Source organism: Corvus kubaryi, unplaced genomic scaffold, assembly GCF_017639235.1.
Source record: "Corvus kubaryi isolate FWS band 111438036 unplaced genomic scaffold, C.kubaryi_AGA036_p1.0 126, whole genome shotgun sequence".
Taxonomy (NCBI): Eukaryota; Metazoa; Chordata; class Aves; order Passeriformes; family Corvidae; genus Corvus; species Corvus kubaryi.
In genome coordinates this window covers 2,894,972-2,915,359 of record NW_024580661.1, presented here as the reverse complement: position 1 = coordinate 2,915,359, position 20,388 = coordinate 2,894,972, and the positions used below count along the sequence as shown (strand labels likewise).

The following is a 20,388-nucleotide window of genomic DNA, read 5'->3' as shown; positions in this document are numbered from 1 at the left end:
AATGTCCCAAGTTGGAAGAGACCCACAGGATCATGGAGTCCAACTCCTGGCCCTGCACAGACACCCCAACAATCCCACCCTGTGCCTGAGAGCATTGTCCAAACGCTCCTGGAGCTCTGGCGGCCTTGGGGCCGTGCCCATTCCCTGAAGAGCCTGTTCAGTGCCTGACCACCCTCTGGGGGAAGAACCTTTTCCCAATATCCAGCCTAAACTTCTCCTGACACAACTTCAGGCTATTCCCTTGGGTCCTGTCACTGGTCACCAAAATATCCAGTGGTCCAAGAGTGTGCCAGTGAGGCTGGCATGGTGTGGCAGGACATGTGCTGCAGCTGCTTGTGAGCATGGCTGGGATAGGCTGGAACATAGAGGAGCAGCTGTGCCATCCTCTTGTTTGGGATGGAGGCTTCATGGGGCAACCACCTGGTGAGAAAACACCCGCTGCTGCCTTGCTTGTATTTGAACCGGGTGACTTCAGTGTGGTTGATGCAGTGGTTCTGCAGGGGAAGCCGTGGAGGATTTTATTGGAAATTCTATTTATTGGCTCATTAGCGGCAGTGGAAGGCTTTGCTCTGTACCAACAGGCTCCTTTGGTTTATGAAGGGTGTGTAAATCCGCTGCCGAGCTCGGCAGTGCAGCAGAGCCTTGTGCGGGACCCCTGCAAATAAAGCCCCAGGAGTGCTAGTTGGATTCATTACCTTGCCACAGGAGTGTGTGAAGGTTTGTGTCAGAGTCCATGAATTAGAAGATGTAAGATATTTAGCACAGATGCTGCTCTATTCATGTGTGCACAACCAAGTTAACCGACAGCCAGGGAATGTGGAAAGTTGGTGGGCAGGAGGTTGGGGATGTCTGTGTGAACGTGTTCTTGTAGCAGGTACCTGACTTCTGCCTCCTCCTTCTTCTGGATGAACAGACACCTCAGTCTTCTTGCTCTTTCTCCCCTTTGAGGTTCTGAATTCAGAGCTGTTCTGCACCTCCACACATGGCTGGCTGTGCTTTGGCCCTGGCTTTGCTTCTGCTGATGCAGGAAGGACTTGGGAGCAGGACCCTTTTCCCTGCTAGGCTGAATTAAACTCCTGCAAACTTACTCTTCTTGGGAAATCGAGCACCAAGGTCAAGCAGAACAGCAGAAACTCTTAACAGGCCGTGAGGGAGTTGTATTTCTTAATAAAACTGTGTACAGCAGTTCCATGGAGACTTGAATATTGGTATTTTTCAGAGTAATGGCTTCACTCGGGTAATTGCAGCTCCACTGTCCTGTGTGTTTTCCTGCAGGAGGGCTGGGAGTTTGTTCTGCTTCTGAACTTTCCTCTTTATTCAGGGAGCATGTGGGATGGAAGAACTGCTCTGTTCCTTGGTACCAGGAGCATTGTCAAGGGCAGGAATGGCAGTAACAGAGCCAGCTCTGGAGAGCAGACATGAGAGGAGGCTGCTCAACTCTTCCCCCTCTCTGTCCCTTCAATTTATCAGACACGTCCTTTTTCCTTAGCATTACTGATTCCTTTTCTTTAGGTTTCCTTCCTGTCGTTCCCTCGCTGCTCAGAATTTCAAAACACAGATCTCTTCAGAGCCTGCAGGAAGATATTTTCATTCATGGGGCTGAAGTTCAAGTGCAGCCATCTTTACATAACCTTTCTTTAATTGCTCATTAAAGCGGAACGAGTGGCTGGTGATGGGAATGAGTTTTTCCCCCTTGCAGGCAGCAGTGGCTTGCCAAGGTCAATGAAATCTCCAAAGCTTCTCTCCAACATCAGGTCTGCTGGGATTGCACTGCTGCTGACAGATGGACGTTTTTAACCTGGCTGCTACATATTCACTTAGGCAGAGGGGGGAAAGTGCCAACAGGGAAAAGCGTTTGGAAGATTGGATTTTCCCCGTGTGAAAATAGCTCCCATTTCTTTGATTTCTTTATTATTTTTTAAGATAAAGAGAAGCGATGGTCCAGGCTGGGTTTGGCATTTCCTCCTTCCCATTTTCATTCCCCCTGCTGTTGGCAGCTCTGATCATCTTTAGAGCTGTGTCTTTGAGGGGGTTTTATCAAATAATGCAGTAATTACACCCGGGGGCTCTTTGTAGGCTGTGTCCAGAGCGGGCTGAGCTTCATCTTGCAAAACCCAGTGCTTTAGATCCATGTCCACAGAAGAAACCTTTCAGCATAAATATCCCCCCAAAAAAATCAGTGTTTTAAATCTTCAATCTTCCCAGACAAAAACCCTTTAGAAACTTTTGCCTTTCTTTTTTTTTGGCAGTAATTTGGTGCCTGTGCAAACACTTCAGCTTACTCACAAATACATTAAATTTTTTTGGACAGACGAGGTTGCTGAGATTTAGGGAAATATATAGTGTTTTCCCCTTTCTTTTTCTTCCTGTCATAGTTGTATATGCAACTTGACAAGAGATCCTGGCAGCCTCCTTCTACAGAACAGTAAACAGAGCCAGTGCTGCAGTAGTTTGCAGATAAATAATGTATTACAGCCTGTCAAATAAAGCTTTGAGCAAATACCACTTTAAAGGGTCATCATTACCCTACAAATCATCATTTCCCAGACCCTTTTGATTCCTTATTATGCACAGAGCAGCTCTGGGAACAGGTCACCTTTTTCAACTACCCCTAAACCCGACAGAATTAGTATTAGCAATATTTCTCCTATGGATGTTTTTTTTAACCGGCAGAAAGAAGCTCATAAGTCATCCCTCAACACTTCTCTCTCCATCCAAAAGTCCTTGAAGATGTACTTCTCTTCGCTGTCTCAATTAGGAACGTGGCACACATACATTTATTTATTTAAGATCCCTGCTTTGAGATTGTAGGGAATATATCAACTGTTTGATTGGTTTTTAGGGGAAACCTTCCTAAAAATTTAAGAGCCTGCTAAAATACAGCTGGATATTTAGCTAATATGAGTGTTTGAAGAGGATAGGAAGTATATCCTTTTGGCATTGCTTTAGGAAAAGTCTGAGCTGTGTTTTCAGTGTGCTGGGTCGTGTTACAACTGGGTGTTTCTTGCACCGATGGGATTTGGTGGATCCTAAATGCTGTTTGTGCCTGTGCCAAGTGGAAGGGCCTGCAGGTTATTTTAGCCATCTTCTCCAGCAAACAAAGCAAGAGACACAAGCCCCAGTGTGTGTCTGGCCCAAAAATGCCAGGTTGGGAAGGAGGGGCACAATCTATCCCGCTTTTCCATGGGAGGTTTTTACATCCACTCGTGGTTGTCTGGTGATGCTGAGCCCTCTCTGAGGGCTTTGGTGTCCCCTCCCCAGTTGCAGAGCAGGGGTTGCTTTCTTGGGCCCAGTTCGGTCTGGTGGCAGCAATCACAAAACGCTGCTCCCCCTTTTTTGAGCAGCTTTTTAAACTCCCATTCTCCCCTTGGAGAGGATTTCAGCATTGGAGTTCTTGGTAGAGTTTTCCCCTGTTAATACTATTGGTTATGACAAATTTATTGAGGAGGAAGGAGAGTCAGCTGGGAAGAGAAACCTTCCCCTGAGATGTATGTGGTACCCAAACTTGGCCTTTTCCTGAGGCCGTCGGAGCTGCTTCATTTCCCACCAGTGAGCCTTGCTGGCAGAAGGAGAGGTGAGAGGAAACCAGTGTCTGCATTTAGGAAACTCCAGCAGGTTCTTTTTTTCCCACCAGGATGTTTCTCGTGGTGGTGTCTCTGAATTGGTTTGGGCTGGATGCTCCTCAGAGCCTGGGATTTGATTTCCTGCAGGGCAAGGCGGATTGAGTTAGTGGAGGAAAACAACAGTGAAGCAAGGAAGAAAAGATATTATGGGTCTATTGTTTTATGATGGATCCTTGTATTGCCTTTCCATAAAGTTGTGCAATTAAGGAGATGTGGAAGCAGGGGAAATTGCTTATTTGTCCTCTGCTCTCCTCATATGAGGAAGCTTTTCTCTCAGAAGGATGGAGAGTGGGGTTATTTGAACAAAACTGGGCATTTCATCTTATAGAGGAGCAGGAATATGCTCATCCTGTCAGGTTTGGGGGGAGTTTGGGACTATTTAACACGTGTTTAAGGTTATGGGTAATCTTTTAAATAGCAAAGAATCAGGGAGTACCCTGCTGTGTATCTGGACTGGCTGCTGGGACTGGGCTAGCAAAGCTGGTGAAGTGAAGGGCTGCGCCCCATTTCTCCTGCCTTCTTCCCTTTCTGTAGGATTCCAGAATGGCCTGGGTTGGAAGGGATCTTAAAGCTCATCTCATTCCACCCCTGCCATGGGCAGGGATACCTTCCACTGTCCCAGGCTGCTCCAAGCCCCAGTGTCCAGCCTGGCCTTGGGCACCGCCAGGGATCCAGGGGCAGCCCCAGCTGCTCTGGGCACCCTGTGCCAGGGCCTGCCCACCCTGCCAGGGAACAATTCCTTCCCAATATCCCGTCTAAACCTCCCTTCTTTCAGTTTGAAGCCATTCCCCCTGTCCTGTCACTACAGTTCCCGGTGAACTGTTCCATAAACGCCTTGGATGTCCTTTCACGTCACGTTGGCTTTGAATGAATTTCAAAACACAGCCTTTTATATTTCAAGCGAATTTCTTCGGCACCTCGGGTGTCCTGGCCGGCAGGAGAGCGCTGGCCAGCACTACATCCCATTCCGCTTGCCTTGCGCGGATGCGGGATCCTGCTGGCACCCAGCGGCTGCCAGTGGAAGCGGCTCCGGCGGTGCTGGCCGCGCTGTCCGACTGCGTGGGCAGATTTTGGAGCTGCAGTTTGGGACGGGCCAGCACCCCCGTCCTCTCTGTTTGTCCTGGTGGGATGCTGGGAGCAGGAGCTGCTCCGTCCCCCTCTGGGCGGTCGCAGCGATGCCAGGTCAGGGAGTGCTTTGGCCCTGCTTTTCCTTCTCTAGGATCCATGAAAGGGAAGGGCTGTCAGAGGACTCTTTTGCCTCTAATGAGTCCGTGTGCTGTGCCCTGCGTCCCCTCCTTGTAGGGGTTGGGGTTGTTTTCCCCCCCGAGTGACCAGAAAAACGACCTGTACAGTGTCATCCTGTGCACGGAGGCAAATAATCGTGATTACCTGGCAATGGCACTATTTCCCCTGCCTTTTCCCAGAGGATTTTAACACTTAACACTGTTTGTAGGCTGTGTATTGAGTACTGAAAGAAAAATTCCTGTAGGCTTTGCACCCTCCTTCATTTCCAAGTGGTGAGTTGTGTTTGGCTAGAAGACATTCCAGAGGGTAGAGGAGCATGGATGTATCTCTGCTCCCAACAGGGAGGAGGGAAAGGGGGGTGTCAGGGGTAGCTGGGGGTTTTCTTTCATCAGAAATCAATGGGTTTCCACTCACAAATCCTTTGAAGCTGAGTTTCTTCATGGATAAGCACAATCTCTGACATACCAGAAAAAAAAAAAAGTAGAATTCCCTCCCTGAAATTTGTCTACATCATCTTTGAATGACATGCCCTGCTTATCCCTTCTGTAATTAATTGAAATGCATCTGACAGTAGCTAGGAGGCAAGATTTGAACTTTCTTGATCCCTCACCGTGATGTTGTTGCTTCTTCTCAGTTCAGTGGTGCTTATATTGGAATTTGGGAACTGGATGCGGACCAGCTCTCACTTCCCAGCCCCCTTCTGGGCTGACCTTTGCAATGAGCACCACTGTATGTGACAGTGGGCATCTGACTGTTCTGATTTAATGTTAGAGATGTTAATTTTAAAGGGAGATAAATAATAAGCAGCACAAATTCCATCATTTCCAGGCTTTTGTTTTGTTTTGTTTCTTGCACATAGTTGTGTGGTGTATCAGTAGAAAAATGAAGATGAAAAGCTTTTTAATTTTTCCTTTCTGGTCTTTTTTGCATCTGGTAGTGCAAAACTGGCCACAATCTGAAGGTTTAGTTCCAAAAGTACTGCAAGGAGTTGGTTCTTTATTTCCCCATCTGCAGGGAGCTGTGCTTGCTTGTGTTACCCCGTGGAGCTGCCCAGTGCCTGATCCTTAATGCAGGGCAGGGGGAGAGGGGGTTGATGGGCCTTTAGACACCAACTTGAGATTTTCTGAGCATAGTCACCACTTAGGAGGTTGATTTGAAATATTTGGACCTGTTTCCTAGCCTTTAATTAAAGATGCTACCTAAAGCTCTGCTAAAACTGGAGGTATTTTAAGGCTGTTGGTAGAAAACTGCTGGTTTGTGTCTTTGGGGATGAAATTAGAAATATTACAGCAGAAGAAAGCATCAGTGCTGCTTTTGAAGCAGCACCAATGGCAAATTTTTGTGTCCCAGGGGCATTGTAAAACTTCTTTGCATTCTTTAGGCGTGGCAGAAACTACTACTTTAGCTTTTTAATGAAGAACATTTCCTCCAAATGAGTTTTCCCTCTCCTTTCCCCAGCACAGGAGGATGGGAGAGGCCCACATTTTGCATCATGAGTGATCCCCAAAGCCTGTATCAGATGACAGTAGAAACCACCATCTTTTCCCCAAAACTCTGGGCACCACTCAGGTGAACGCACAAGGGGGCTGAGGAGCAGAATTTCTCCATTTGGGATCTCCCTCCAGCCTTGGTGCTTCACTTATCAGGATTTCCTTGGTGTCCCACTGGGAAAAGCAGCCAAAATCTGGTTGATATGCTAATAATTAAAAATTCATTAGCACTGAAGAGCGGCTGAGGCAGGAATGGCAAACTCAGCAGGCAGCAGAATGTCAATCACTGGTACCAAGTGTTTCCCATGAGTATAAAAATTAATTTTGTTGTTCAATGTCATCGTCTGGCTTGTGATCAGCTGGAGTGTTGGTCTTGTGTTTCCTGGTAAGTGTGAAGGGATATAATCTATCCCAACTAAGGGATCCCAAGTGCTGAGATCTGTGAGACTGGGTGAAGTCTAATGTTGATGTTTGTAGATTCACAGAGGTGGGGAAAAAGGAAAGGATGTAATCCCCATTATTCAGTGGGCAGAGACCTGGTGCTCCAGCCCAGCACCTTCCCAAGCTGGGGAATAGCTCTTCCCTCCTTCCCTGCAGTGAAAGTCAGGAGATAAACTACTGCAGGAGAGATGCTTTAGTGGAGAAAACCTTTCTCTGCCCAAGGGCTTTTTGGAAGCTCTGCAGGGGCCTCACAGCAGCTTTTGTAAGAGTCAGGGACTGGAAGGGTCTGAGGATGAGGAGAACTTGGGGAAGGTGAAGTCTGGAGGCATCCATGAACCTTCCCTTGCTGGGACACTGGTACTTGGTCTTGGAGCAGAGAAGAGTAAAATTAGAAGACTTTTACAGGACTTCTCCTTGGTTTATTAACCACTGTTCCTGTTTAGAGCAACCATGGAACCCCTCATTAGCTCAGTCCTGTGGGATGAAACTGAGAGGACAAGATACAAAGGCTTCTCCCAAGAGCTGTCCAAGGAATTGCACGTAGGGACAACGTTGAGAGACAATCCTGGGGAAAGCAGATATTGGAGCACATCAGGATTTCTGCTTCACCAGTGTTTCCTGCAGTGCCTTTTTTATGCTTCATGCCTTGGCTGGAGCTTTCTGCTGCTCCTTGTTTTCATCTCCCTGTTTTCCTTTCCCTTCCAGTTCGAGCGGCACGACCCGGTGGAGGGGCGGATCACGGAGCGGCAGTTCGGGAGCATGCTGCTGGCATACAGCGGGGTGCAGTCCAAGAAGCTCACTGTCATGCTGAAACAGCTCAAGAAGCACTTCCAGGATGGAGAGGTCAGTGGCGTTCATGGAAAATTTGGGGAAATTTCTCAGCCAGCCCAGGCTGGGCTGAGAAATGAGTTAATTCCTGTCTTCTTCGGAAAAGTATCCGCTGCATGTTAAGCCCTGGTGGAGAGAGGGAAGAGCTGGGAATGCAGTGGTCAGTGGCCAGTTCAGGCTGTAGGTTTGTTCCTTATGAAAATAGATGCTGTAATTTTAAAAATTCAATTTGCTGAATGGCACCCTGGGTCTGGAGCCAGAACAAACACTGAAGCCGTGCTCCCAGTTCCTGGCTCGACCTTGGATTCATTAGCTGCAGACCAGGCAGTTTATTATTTAGTTATTAACTTCTGGGAAAAATTACTCACCATTTAGGAGTAAGTTTGCACACCCTGCACTCATTAATTCGGTGAGAGACTTTGGAATAAGATACCCATAACACAAGATGTGCTTTATCAGGTAAGGTAAGTATGGGCTGAGACATTATTGAGCATTAGAATTTTACATCTGCTCCTATAATGGATGTTCTTTTATTAAGCTGGAATGTGCTTTTATTAACTAGGATATAAACAAGCAATTCATCAAAGTGAGAATGGATGGAAAGTCTTTGGCTGGCTGTTTTAGAGCCGCTTTCTTCTGACATCAGAACTGGAGTTTATTTCTTAACTGGTTTAGATGCCAAGTGTGTTATAAAACAAAAGTTTTTACCAGAGTCTGCTCCTTTTTTTGTTTCTAATGGGATTCCTACATTAACAGGAATAATTTGATTTCTCCAGGAAAAAGTGCTTAAATGCAATGTGTGTCTAATAGAAAATATCAGCTCTGTTGTTAAAGCTTGCAAATTGTTGATTCTTTTCCTGTGATTTTTGGGGTGTATATATATATGTATGTATGTGTGTATAGATACTACTGAACAGTAGCTGGATATATGAGAAAAGAGGCAGAGGGATTTATTTTGGAAGGTTTCCTACAGCAGATGTTTTCTTCCTTTCATGTGTAAGCCAAGACCCTGACATCTGTGCCAGAGGAAGAACTTCTTGTTCTTACCTTATTCCTCATCCCCAAATCAGCCAGACTGTCTTTCTATTTACAGCCAGCCAGAATCAGAGCAAGTCTTTATCTTCCTTTATTCCAAGGCCTTTCAAGGAGAGAAAATGGGCAATAGGACAAAAAAAATGATATTTGCAAGGAACAGAATTGGTGGAAAATTCATGATTCCTTACACTGCTGAGGATGAAATGCCCAGAAACTGTCTCGAACTTCCCCAGTAAGGCTTTCCCTTGGAAGTGCAGTTCCCTTGTGAGAGCTTTCTTATGGAATGTGCCAAACCTTGTCCTCCTTGTCTGATGCAATTACCTTGGCTGCACAAGGCAACCCTGTCCGCCTCCAAAACGATAAAACTCTGGGTTTAATCTAATCTTTAGCTGTTTTCCAGTGCTGTTATTCTGCATTCCTGCTTTTGGGAGTGGTAAGTTTTCTTGTATTAATTGCTAATCTGCTTTCATTATTTTTATTTTTCTTGAGGAAAAATCCCATCCTCCCCTGGGTAGGTGAATTTAGCCTATTCAGCAGAGCTGCCACACTCTGCTTTGTTTAACGTTGCTTATGATTGTCCTCCTCAAGTTGTACTTACACAGCTGCTTTTCTCCTAGTAAAAAGGACCCGAGTCATCAGTAATATTCACAAGCAAGGTATCACTTGGTTTATGCCCCCCTAACTGCTAGGAAAGCCAAGCTGTCTCTTCAGAAACTCGTGGTTCATGTAATCTTCTACACATGCTTTGGGGGCTGGCTGGGATATTTTTCTGCGGAGATGGCAGGGGGTGGCAGTGAGGTGAAACACCTGGCTTCCCAGGTGAAAAGCCCTAATTTTTGCAGGAGGTGTTTGAGCTGTTGTGTTACAAACAGGTTAAGTGCTTCTGGAGTCTCCCTGCTTATGTTTTGTGAGGATTACTTGGGTGATGAAGGGATTCAGGCTTATGAATCAACAGGTGGAGCTACAAATGCCTTGAAAGACGTGATCATTCATCTGTTGACTTGTCTGAGGCTGTCCCAGTCTCTGATTTTTATTTTATTTTTATTTTATTCCGTGGAATAGAGTTAATGCTGATGCCAGCCTCACCTATAGGATTCCTCAAAAAAATACTAAATTTCATAATACTGATGGTATTCTTGCTACAGACATTCAGTGGTTTTGTTCACATGAAAGCCAGGATTTGTAGGATACACGTGTGTCACTGATTTTGCTTTTCCAGCTGATGAAACGACCACAAAGGCCAGGTTGGACGGGGCTTGGAGCACCCTGGGATAGTGGAAGGTGTCCCTGCCATGGAATGAGATGGGCTTTGAGGTCCCTTCCCACCCAAACCATGCCAGGATTCCAAACAAGGATCCATTTTGCACAGACAGCAGTGCTGCTTCCCTTGGCGTCTGCCATTTTGTGAATTCCAGGAAAATACGAGGCTTATGGCTCTTTGTTCAGAACACTACAAACCTCAGATGTCCCAAACAGAGCAGGCAGATCACAGCACAGTGTCTTCTGCTGGCCTGGAAGTGGCCACACACCTCATGGTTTCTCCTGACTTTCTGCACTTTCAGTGCCCTGCTCCCAGGCAGGGAGGCATCGTGATAATTGCAAAGATACTTTCTCTGGTAGAACCATTGTACAAAACAGAGGGATCTTTACAGTGCTTCCTGCAGAAGTACCTGATTTAGTGGATTATTTTTTTCCTAGGACAGTATTTAATTTAATTGTCCTGTGCATCCTAGCGTTCCTCTCGGGAAGAGGAGCAGGCAAACATCTGAGGAAAGCTCCCTGCAGAGACACCAGGGATTTCTCTCTTCAGGCAGCTCTGTTGTCCACATGTGCTCTCCCATTTTGCCATCTCATCCCTTTTGGCCCAGATCCACGAATCCAGGGCTGGCAAAGCTGCTGTTGCATGTGTCGGCGCACACGTAGATCATCAGTGCAGTGCCACATACTCACTCACAGCAAAGATAGGAACAAGCTGCAAATGTCTGTGTGGAAAGGCCTTAAAAACGTTCTTTATCTTTCAAAAGATTGGTGGCTTCTTCCCTGATTAGAGGTTGTTCAAGCAGAGTTACAGCAGATTGTGTAAATTTATATTTGACAGTACCTGCTGAACACATCCAGATCGTGGAACTGTGCCATGTTCTGCAGTTAGGAATTTTAGTATCTTGCTCTATCAATCTGTTGTGCCAGGCAGGATAGGAGGAGCCTGAACCTGAACTGCTCTTGACAAGCTGATTTCTCCCTCCCAGAGAGGGAGTCTGAGTGGTTATTACTGTGGTGATGATTCACCTCCTCCCTTGGCTCCATGCCATGGCTGTGCTGGAGGAGCTGGAGGCTCCAGCTCTTGTCCCAGCACTGCTGTGGTTGTGCTGGAGCTGAACAGGTTGATAAGATCAGGTGTAGTGTATCCAGGTGGGGTTCCTAGAGCTGTGCTCATCGGCACTTCCTCTCCTGGGGATCTCAGGATGTTTTCCATGACTATCCCAGAGCGTGGCTGTCGGCACTCACCGAGTACACGCTCACCTGGCCCAGGTAAGTGGAGCAGAGAGGGATCCTGCCTCCAGCAGCAAAGCAAACTGGGACACCTCTGTGCTTTGCAGTGTCACCTTCTGTCACACTGGGTAAGAAGACATGGATGCCCCCAGGGATCCCTGAGCCTCTTGGGAGAGACCTTGCAGTGCACAGACTGTTTCATATTGTCATTGCAAGTGTGCAGGCTTCAAAAAACATTATAAATTCACCTGTTTGCAGTGGTCTCCTGCACCCCAACTACAGGCTGGTGGTGTCCCCCCTCACCTGGGAAATGGTTTTCAGTCCCCTCCCATTGCAGGACTGGTGGGGGCCAGGAGTGTGAAGCAGGAGGGGAACAAAAGTACAGGGTCACAACTCACATCCTCAAGTGCCAAGGCTGAGTTTTTGGAGTGTGCAGATGAATTCCCTTCTGGCTACAACTTTGGGCCAATGAGTCACTTTGTCATTTCCAGGCACTGTCCCTGATCTCCGTTTCCCATCACCACATGAGTGTCTTTTCTCTGTCCTAGGGGCTCACATTTGAGGAAGTGGAGAACTTCTTCACTTTTCTGAAGAACATAAATGATGTGGACACGGCTTTGAGCTTCTACCACATGGCTGGAGCTTCTCTTGATAAAGGTATTAAAACCTGTGGGATGTTCAGGTGCTGAAAACCTGAGGGAGCACAACTCATGCCGTGTCTTTGGAGTTGGGAAGATGTCAAACAAGCCCAGGCTGATAGGTTAAAAGTGCATCCAAACTGCAATTCCTCCCTGTAATGAGGTGCTTAGCTCGGTACATCCACGCATAAAGAGGGATTTCAGGTTTTCTACTTCCACAGTTTGAGATACAGGCAGAAAAAAGGCTGAATGTAGCCTGAATGGATGAGGAAGCAGTGATTGCATGGTGGTACCTTCAGCAGGCCCATTCTGCTGTGTGCAGAGGCAAGGTGACCTGATAAGTGTGCCACATGCTCTGGCTCCAGGTCCCAGGGACACCAGTGTTTCTTCTTCATCCCCATCTTCTGAAGTGACCTTCTTTTCTGCTTGTATAAAAGACCTCCAAAATGAGCATAAAAAAGTTCTTGCAGACTTACCTTCTGTGAAGGTCTCTGGTCCATGTGGCAGAGGCACACCAGCAGTGGGGCTGGTGGTAGGAACTGCTCAACCCTTCTTTTGTTTCAGCTTTGCTCAAAAATCAGAGACTTTGCCTAGAAATAAGGGCTGGATGCTGCATTTCTGATTGGAAGTCCAAGCAGGGGCAAACACCTTTGGAGCTCCTGGGAGTGCTGGTGGAGGGAAAGAGGGGGAGCACTGGAACACCACTGAGATCCCAGACTGAGCATTAGAGTCTGTCCAGAGACTCTTATTTCAGATAACCCACAGTCCAGAGGAGTGGGCTGAATAAACCTCAGAGCTGGTGTTTCCTGGGGACCTTGGTAATAATGTGGTTTATTGATCCCACCAATCCATACTCTCCTCCTCCTCATCATGTTTCCTTCTCTGAGGTGGTCTGTCTCAGGTATGTTCTTAGATCTGACATGCTGTTGTAAAAGAAAAAAAGGGCAAAAAACCCCCCAAACATATTTCAAACCAAAGTCCTGCTCTGCTGCCAGGATCCATCACAAGTGTGTGCTTTGCTCTTCTAGATTTTTTTAAGAGAGATTTTTTTTTTTTAACAGACTGAGAATATAAAAAAAAGATGGCAAACTCATTAAAAGATTTTTAGGCTTAGTGGAAATTCTTGTCTACTACAAAGTTAAAGCTGATTTATTTAGGCAGCTGCAGAATTAAACATTGTGGAAATCAGCTATTCCAGCTGCTGCTGTTGTGGGAATATTAAGGCATAGGTTTTGGGGCAGTGGAATTGCAGAGGGAAACAAACGTGTCACATCTCTTCTTGTGTGTGTCAGCAGCCCTTCTCATCTTAAATTTTTTTGGGGGTAAATCATCTGTACTCTCTGGTTTAGATCATCACTACCATAAGACTTAAAAGAACCTGATAGGATTTTCTTTCATTTAAAAGTAAAATACCAAGTCTGGGTGTGCTGCTGCTGCTCTGAGCAGCATCCCAGAGGAGATAATAGCCCAGCAAATCCAATTTACTCAGTGCCTACAGGAAATTAGCATTGTCCTGTCATGGAATATGCATTTTTGCAGAATTTAGGTGTGTATGCAGTTGGTAAATCAGTGTGATTGCTGTTTAATTAAGTGCCATTAATGAGCTCGTGCAGACACTGAACTGGAAGTGTTTGGCTGGGGTAAGGGAACCTTTCTTGGGCAGGAACCAGATTTAAGTCAAATAAACCATAAATGGGGTGTGCTCTCCCAAAAGTCAAGCTTTCACAAGGTTGCTTGTTACGAACTAACAAATGTAAAAATTACTCCTGGGATGGGGACTAGGAAGAGGTTAGTTTGTGTAATAATTTGCTGCTAACAATGCAGCAAACATTATTATGATTTTAGAAGGGCTGTTTAAAATTTCAGAGGGGAAAAAATGGCTGCTACCAAACAGCCAGAGCTTGACAGCCTGTTTTCTGTGCTGAGCTAAAGTCGGTTCTTCTTCTAAAAAGGATCATAAACCTGTATTTTAATGACCCATTTAAAAACACCCAGATTATTTGTTAGCCCATCTTTCATTTTCCCAGCAACATAATAGCTGTCATTCTCCTAAATCACAAGCATTCCTTAGAAGACTTCCCCAGCCTGGGCTCACAGCTGGAAGCAGGACAGGAACTGAATTTGGTGCTTATTCCCCTTTCAGGAGGGTGTGAATTGCACTTTTCCTGGCACTGTGGGCAGCCAGGCTTTCCAAGCAGCCCTTCTCCTGGCAAAGAGCCACAGGATAACTCCTCTGGGGCTCAGGGCAAGCCATGGATGGGCCAAAGCACGGGGAGACAGCTGAGCCTGCTGCTGATCCGTGCTTGGAGCAGGGCTGGAGCCCTGGAGAGGTTCAATAAATCATTTTGTTTGACTTATGCTGCTTGAAACGGCTGCAGAGTTGACAGGGAATCGGGAAGGAGGCAGAGGTGAGCTTGGAATGCAGTCAGGGAATTGCTGCTTGCTTTGCTCTGCCTTGGAGATGCACGGAAGAAGTCATCCCTCCTGGAAGCACAGCTGGGATTGCTCCTCTGGAATACTGGCAGTGCTGGTGGTTGGGAGGGGAAGACTTGTGAGGGGTCTCTGGAGACCCCCATATCCAACAGGATCCCCTACAGCCACTTGCCCTGGGCCACCTGCAGTCAGGTTTGGGATCTCTCCAAGGAATTTCCTTCCTTTACGTATTTACGGCTGCGGATATTTGCACAAACACAGGGTTGGCTCTGCCTTTGGTCTGGGAGCTCTGCTTTTTTCTCCCTGATCTCCATGACTTTCTGTCATGTGCCCTTTGATGTCAAAACAGCTTCTGCTCAGCTGCAGCCTCACGGTTTGAGGAGACAAAGGAAAATGTGCTGTGCCCACAGGATTGCATAAGGCTTATCCATCTCTTTCCTGCATGGGTGTTCCAGCACGCATTCATGCAAATAATTTGTAAAAAGTTAAACAGATTTTGGTAGCTCTGCTGTCAGTGATAGCATCCAACATTTCACACTGGGAGCCTTGAAATGAAACCTGGGCATCAACATGAGACTGATTTCTGGGAGCCCAAGACACATGTGTCCTGCCTTTCCATCCTGGAATGGCCCAGGGCAGGGAGCTCTGCTCCCATCACCCCGAGTGCCATTTGGAAAACAAAGGCAGCAGCCCAGCTGTCCATTGTTTTGGCCAAATGTGTGATTAATCTCAAACTGGAGGAAAAAGTGAAGTTTGCCATCTGGCGAGGCTCTGGCCTGGAGCAAAGCTCTGTTTGCAGGCACTCGGTGAGGCATTGCTCAGGGTGCAGGTCTGGAAATCAGAGTGGAAAAAAGGATAACTGTGTCAGACACTAAACTTGCATAAAATAACTCAGATGGCTCATTAAAGGAACCAGTGGGAGATACCAATGCATGAAATTTTAGAAGCTTTTTAAGACAAATGTGGAACTCATTTTTGATGGTATGAAATCCAGGAAAATTTCTGTCCCAGAACCCCAAACCTGGACAGGCTTTGTTTGAAGAGATGTTCCCCAGACAGCACCTATTTCATTTTGTGAAATGGTAAAGAAATTACTCCAGCAGGTTTACTTCAATTTTATTTGATTCCCCGAGCTACCTTGTAGTCTGGAGTGTGTGCTTGGAAATGGAAAGTGGAGACGCTTTCCCCCTTGCCTATGATTCCTTAAAAACCAGCATAGCCCTAACAGAGCACAGCACAGTCATGCAGCCCCTGTGAAGTCACTTTGGCATCGAGAAAGAATGATGGGATGGAGCTGACACTTGTCCAGTTGGATTAATAGGAGAGGAAGCAGGAACTGGTGGCTGTGAGTACAAGTCCCAGCTGGGAAAACTGTGGCTGTGAAAAATAAATAGGAGAGGAGGGATCAGGAGAATCCCTGCAGAGATGGAAGGAGGGGGTGAAATCTCAGCACAAAACCATGACTTACAATTAAAGGGCTTAGGACGAGGAGCAGTGGTTTTAAACTGAAAGGGGAGATTTAGATTTGGTGTTAGGGAGGAATTGTTCCCTGGGAGGGTGGGCAGGCCCTGGCACAGGGTGCCCAGAGCAGCTGGGGCTGCCCCTGGATCCCTGGCAGTGCCCAAGGCCAGGCTGGACATTGGGGCTTGGAGCAGCCTGGGACAGTGGGAGGTGTCCCTGCCCTTGGCAGGGGTGGCACTGGATGGGCTTTGAGGTCCCTTCCAACCCAAACCAGACTGGGATTCTGTGATCTAGGAAATCATTCTAACTTTTTTTCTTTACATGGAAGGCTACAGCAATAGGGTACCTAGGGCACCAGGAGGGGAGGATGGCATGGAGGTGAGGCACCTTGAGAGAAGTTGTACATTTACAACAAATTAAATGCAATTTGGTGTTGCTGTCTGAGGAAATACAGAGTAATGACTGCTGACTGGAGCTACATCACTCATGGAGGAAAGGAATTTCACTCAAGAAGAATAATTACGTGGGAAAAGCAGGGTCCTACTTGAGATTATATATGTTTCACATATAGATAATGTGTAATTTCAATTTTCTCCTGCATTATTTAGTAAAAGGAGTGGTTTTGTGGGGAAAATGACCTGATAGTGGCTGTGAATTCCTCTCAGAATACCCCAAATTTCACTCAGGGGAGCAGAAATGAGGTGGAAGGTACCAATAATGTAAACAATCATAAAAAAAAAAAATCCAATTAGAAATATTTTATGCAGTTTGTAATTAATCCAGTTACGGTCTATATTGGATGATTATTTTTTCCTTTCCGACACACTTAACTCTCCAAAATTCCTGAAGGACCGGGAGTGCAGAAACCCATAAGGATGCTGTGGAGGAAAGCAGAGGCTGGTTTTGGTCTCAGTCTGGTTTTGTGGTGCATCACTTCCCTCTTTTCCCTTACTCCACAGCTAAGCTTTGATCCCAGTTGCTGGGGATGGAATTTCCTTGGGTCAGGCTTTGTAGGGAAGCAATTTAAATACTCACACCAGCCTAGTGAGGGCTTTTTTTCTCCCATTTGTGCAGCAAAATCAACTGCCTAACCCTTCCAGATTGACAGCTCCTGGATTGCCCTTTTCGAAAGGTGGGAATAAAACTCCTGCTCACTTCTCTGCTGCCGGTGTGGGGAGAAAAGGGAAATACTCCTTACAACTCTTTATTTTATTGCAAGGTTAACCTGGTGTGCTCCCTGTGGGAGGGTGGGTTCATTCAGCAATTACTGGTTGCATCAGGAAAAGCAGTTTTTGTAATTCCCAGCCTCCTGGGATAGTGCTTGATAAAGTATCATCTTTGGAACTCTGTCAGAAGGAGCTGCCTCGTTGGTCGGGCTTATTCCAGGCCTCTCTGAAGACACAAAGGCCATTTTCCAGGGAGGAACAGGAGCCTCCCGCTGTGGCCAGCACATCCTGACCCCTCTGTGACCCTGTGCCCTCCCTCTGTTGCAGTGACCATGCAGCAGGTGGCCAGGACAGTGGCCAAGGTGGAGCTCTCGGACCACGTGTGCGACGTGGTGTTCGCGCTCTTTGACTGCGACGGTGAGTGAGCACCGCAACCTCAGCTGGGCCGGGAGAGTCACTCCAGGGGAAAAGTCCAGGGGAACAGGGCTCTTCGTCCACGGATCTGTGGTGATCCCCGCCCTTTTGGGAAGGGGATCCAATGTACCCACCTTGTGAGATGTGGATCCTGGAGCATGAATGGGAGGGTTTGGTGTGCATGCTTTGCTCCTTCCTTCCCCCCCAGAACTCCAGTTTGTTTAACAAAATGAGCTGTTGCGCTCCAGTGTTGGAAACAGCCGGAATGGGGCTTTCTCTCCAAAGTGTCCTAGACAAATGTCAGCTTAATTTTTAACTAATTAATGTCAGCTCTGTGCCCTGCTGGGAAGCTCGTGGCTCTGCAGAGGATGCGAGTGCTCCAGGGTAGTTGTTGCCACACGGAAGCACTCCTGGCTTGGTTTAATGGGAGTTACTGGAGTCTCTGCCAGATGGCAGCGATTCCAACTTGGAACTTCTGCATTTGCCCAAAACTGCCAAGCCAAAATCAGAGTCCTGGCTGGCACCCTGCTTCTCCAGCACAGTCACCAGCATCTGGCAGCTCTGAGTGGCAGCACTGGTGGATAAGTACGAACATTAAAAAATGCCTTTCATTATTTTATTTCTTGTTTTCCCTCTCGCTTTCAGCCCCACCTGCTCCTTTGCACCTTTCTAAGGTCTCCTGTTTTATTTTCCTCTGTGCTTCACTGCCACTGTTCTGATACAATCTTCAAGCCAGATGATCAGGCTGGAGATTAGAGCGTGCTGAAGTGTATCCAAATATTCCCTGTTTGCCTTCTCTCAGAGGAGAATCTCCTAAATATTTTGGTAGCAAATCTTTGGGGGGGAAAGACTCTGGTTGCCAGAGGAGTCCCCCAAGGAAGAAATCAAGTAGAAAAGCGGGCACAGACCTCTTGTTTTCATTATTATTTTGTTGTTTTCATTCCATCAGTGTTTACAGACATTAAAAACCTGCAGTACTGGAGGGAATTTTGCTCACCCCTTGATAGTTTGCTGGAATTTTGCTGCCCAGTGGCAGCATTCTCCATAACCTCATTCATCAGATCAACAAGCCTTTCCTTCTACTCCATTAAGAAAAATCTGTGCACCCATAATTTCCTAAATCACTTAAAGCAGTGTTTCCTGTGAGGACACGAACATTTGATTTGCATTTGCTTTTCTGCCTCCTGCAAGCATCCATAGGGTTGGGATTTAAACTCTGTGGCTCGGGAACCCTTGCTCAGCAGGGTATTTTGGGAGGTGAGAGCCAAATGTGGTCTTAGTCTCTGCAGGAAAGGACACTCGTGGCTGCTGCCCTTTAAAGTTATCATTTCAAGGAGGTTGCTGGTGGATCTCTGATTATTTTTCCTCCTTTTCACAGGGAACGGGGAGCTGAGCAACAAGGAGTTTGTTGCCATCATGAAGCAGCGGCTGATGAGGGGCTTGGAGAAGCCCAAGGACATGGGCTTCACCCGGCTCATGAGGGCCATGTGGAAGTGTGCCCAGGAGACAGCGTGGGACTTCACGGCTCCCAAGCAGCAGTAGGGGGGTCAGGAAGGAGCACCCCCATTCCCTGGAGCAGCCCTGACAGCCCGTGGGCACTGGGAGGTGGCACCAGGCTCGGGAGAGTCCAGGCTGTCTGGAACAGGAGGGTTTTGTAAATCCGAGTTAGAAATCCATGCCTGTTGTATTTGCTTGCTGCTGGCTCCTCAGTATTCCTCTCTCTCAGGAACAGGGAAAGGACTTTTACTGCCACCACCTCCGCAGCGTGGTGTGCCCTGCTCGAGAGCTGGGCCCAGAAGCAGCTCTCTTTAATGCTATGAAGAAAGGGCATGGGGGTTATTTTGATTCTCAGACTGCTCCTCAGAAAAGCCGTGCGATTCCTGGATTTCCTGGATCCCAGACCAGGATTTCAGCCGGCCAAAAGCTCCGTGCTGCACGGGGGCAGAGGTGCTGCCTCTGGGGAAGAGCAGCTAAAAGCAGTGGAGCAACTGGCTCTCCTGCCCTTCCTGCTGTGCACAGGCATCCTGCTGCAGGAGCTCCCTAATTAATTTCCTAAATGGAGAGCCCTCTCCGTGGGGACTTGTCCCGGGAAGGAGCCGACAGGCGTTGGCTGCCGGGTGCTGTCCTCTGTAAAATACCATGTAAAGATGTTGCTCACAACAACCTGGCTCTGTCTCTGCATTGCTCCAGGTCTTCACCCAAGCCTGGGGCTGGGCCACTGAAGATGGGGAAAAATCCCCGTGACTTTCCAGAGCTGGAAAGACAAAGGGGATAAATCACTCCTGGAATACTTTCCTTCCCCAGCACAGGAAGGACCTGGAGCTGCTGGAGCAGGTCCGGAGAAGAGCACCAAGATGATCAGAGGGGTGGAGCAGCTCTGCTATGAGAAAAGGCTGGGAGAGGTGGGATTGTTCAGCCTGGAGAGAAACTTCAGGGTGACCTAACTGTGGTCTTCCAGTGCCTGAAGGAGGTGACAAGAAACACGGAGAGGGAATATTTACAAGGGCCTTGAGTGCCAGGACAAGGGGAGATGGCTTCCCACTGCCAGAGGGCGGGGATGGATGGGATACTGGGAAGGAATTGTTCCCTGGCAGGGTGGGCAGGCCCTGGCACAGGGTGCCCAGAGCAGCTGGGGCTGCCCCTGGATCCCTGGCAGTGTCCAAGGCCAGGCTGGACATTGGGGCTTGGAGCAGCCTGGGACAATGGGAGGTGTCCCTGCCCATGGCAGGGGTGGCAGGGGGTGGGTTTAAGGTCCTTCCAACCCAAACCATTGTAGGATTCCATGGTTCATACGGGGATATTAATCCTGATCACTCCACCTAGAGTCATCTTCCTCCCCTCCCTCGTTTCCCAGCCAGAACCTGCTCCTCTGGGGTGGTTTGGGTCCCTGTGCTGTCACACCCCACAGACCACTGTGTGAGGGCAGGTTTGGCCCTTTCTGGCTGCAGCTCTTCTTCCATGTCTCCTGCCTGCTCCCCCCGGCAGGTTCCAGGGCTCTGTCACCTGTCTCTGAATTCTCCCGTTTGGAACGGAGGCTGTTCCTGCCCTCCCTCGTGCGGCTGAATGTGAAACGGCCCCGAGCAGCCTCAGCCCCTCCCGGGCACGGTCCCTGCAGCCAGGACCT

General features: G+C 47.7%; 1 protein-coding gene across 6 annotated transcripts in view; it reads left to right on the top strand.

Annotated features, from left to right (window-relative positions):
- Positions 1-19,427, top strand: part of MICU1 (mitochondrial calcium uptake 1) — a 73,666-nt gene extending 54,239 nt beyond the window's left edge. For all 6 annotated transcript variants that reach the window (XM_042022560.1, XM_042022551.1, XM_042022546.1 and 3 more), the window contains 4 exons: positions 7,505-7,642; positions 11,701-11,809; positions 17,178-17,267; positions 18,643-19,427. In XM_042022560.1, the coding sequence (XP_041878494.1) occupies positions 7,505-7,642; positions 11,701-11,809; positions 17,178-17,267; positions 18,643-18,806 (501 nt within the window). In that variant the 3' untranslated portion in view covers positions 18,807-19,427. The remainder of the gene's footprint in view (positions 1-7,504; positions 7,643-11,700; positions 11,810-17,177; positions 17,268-18,642) is intronic.
- The last annotated feature ends 961 nt before the right edge of the window (positions 19,428-20,388 follow it).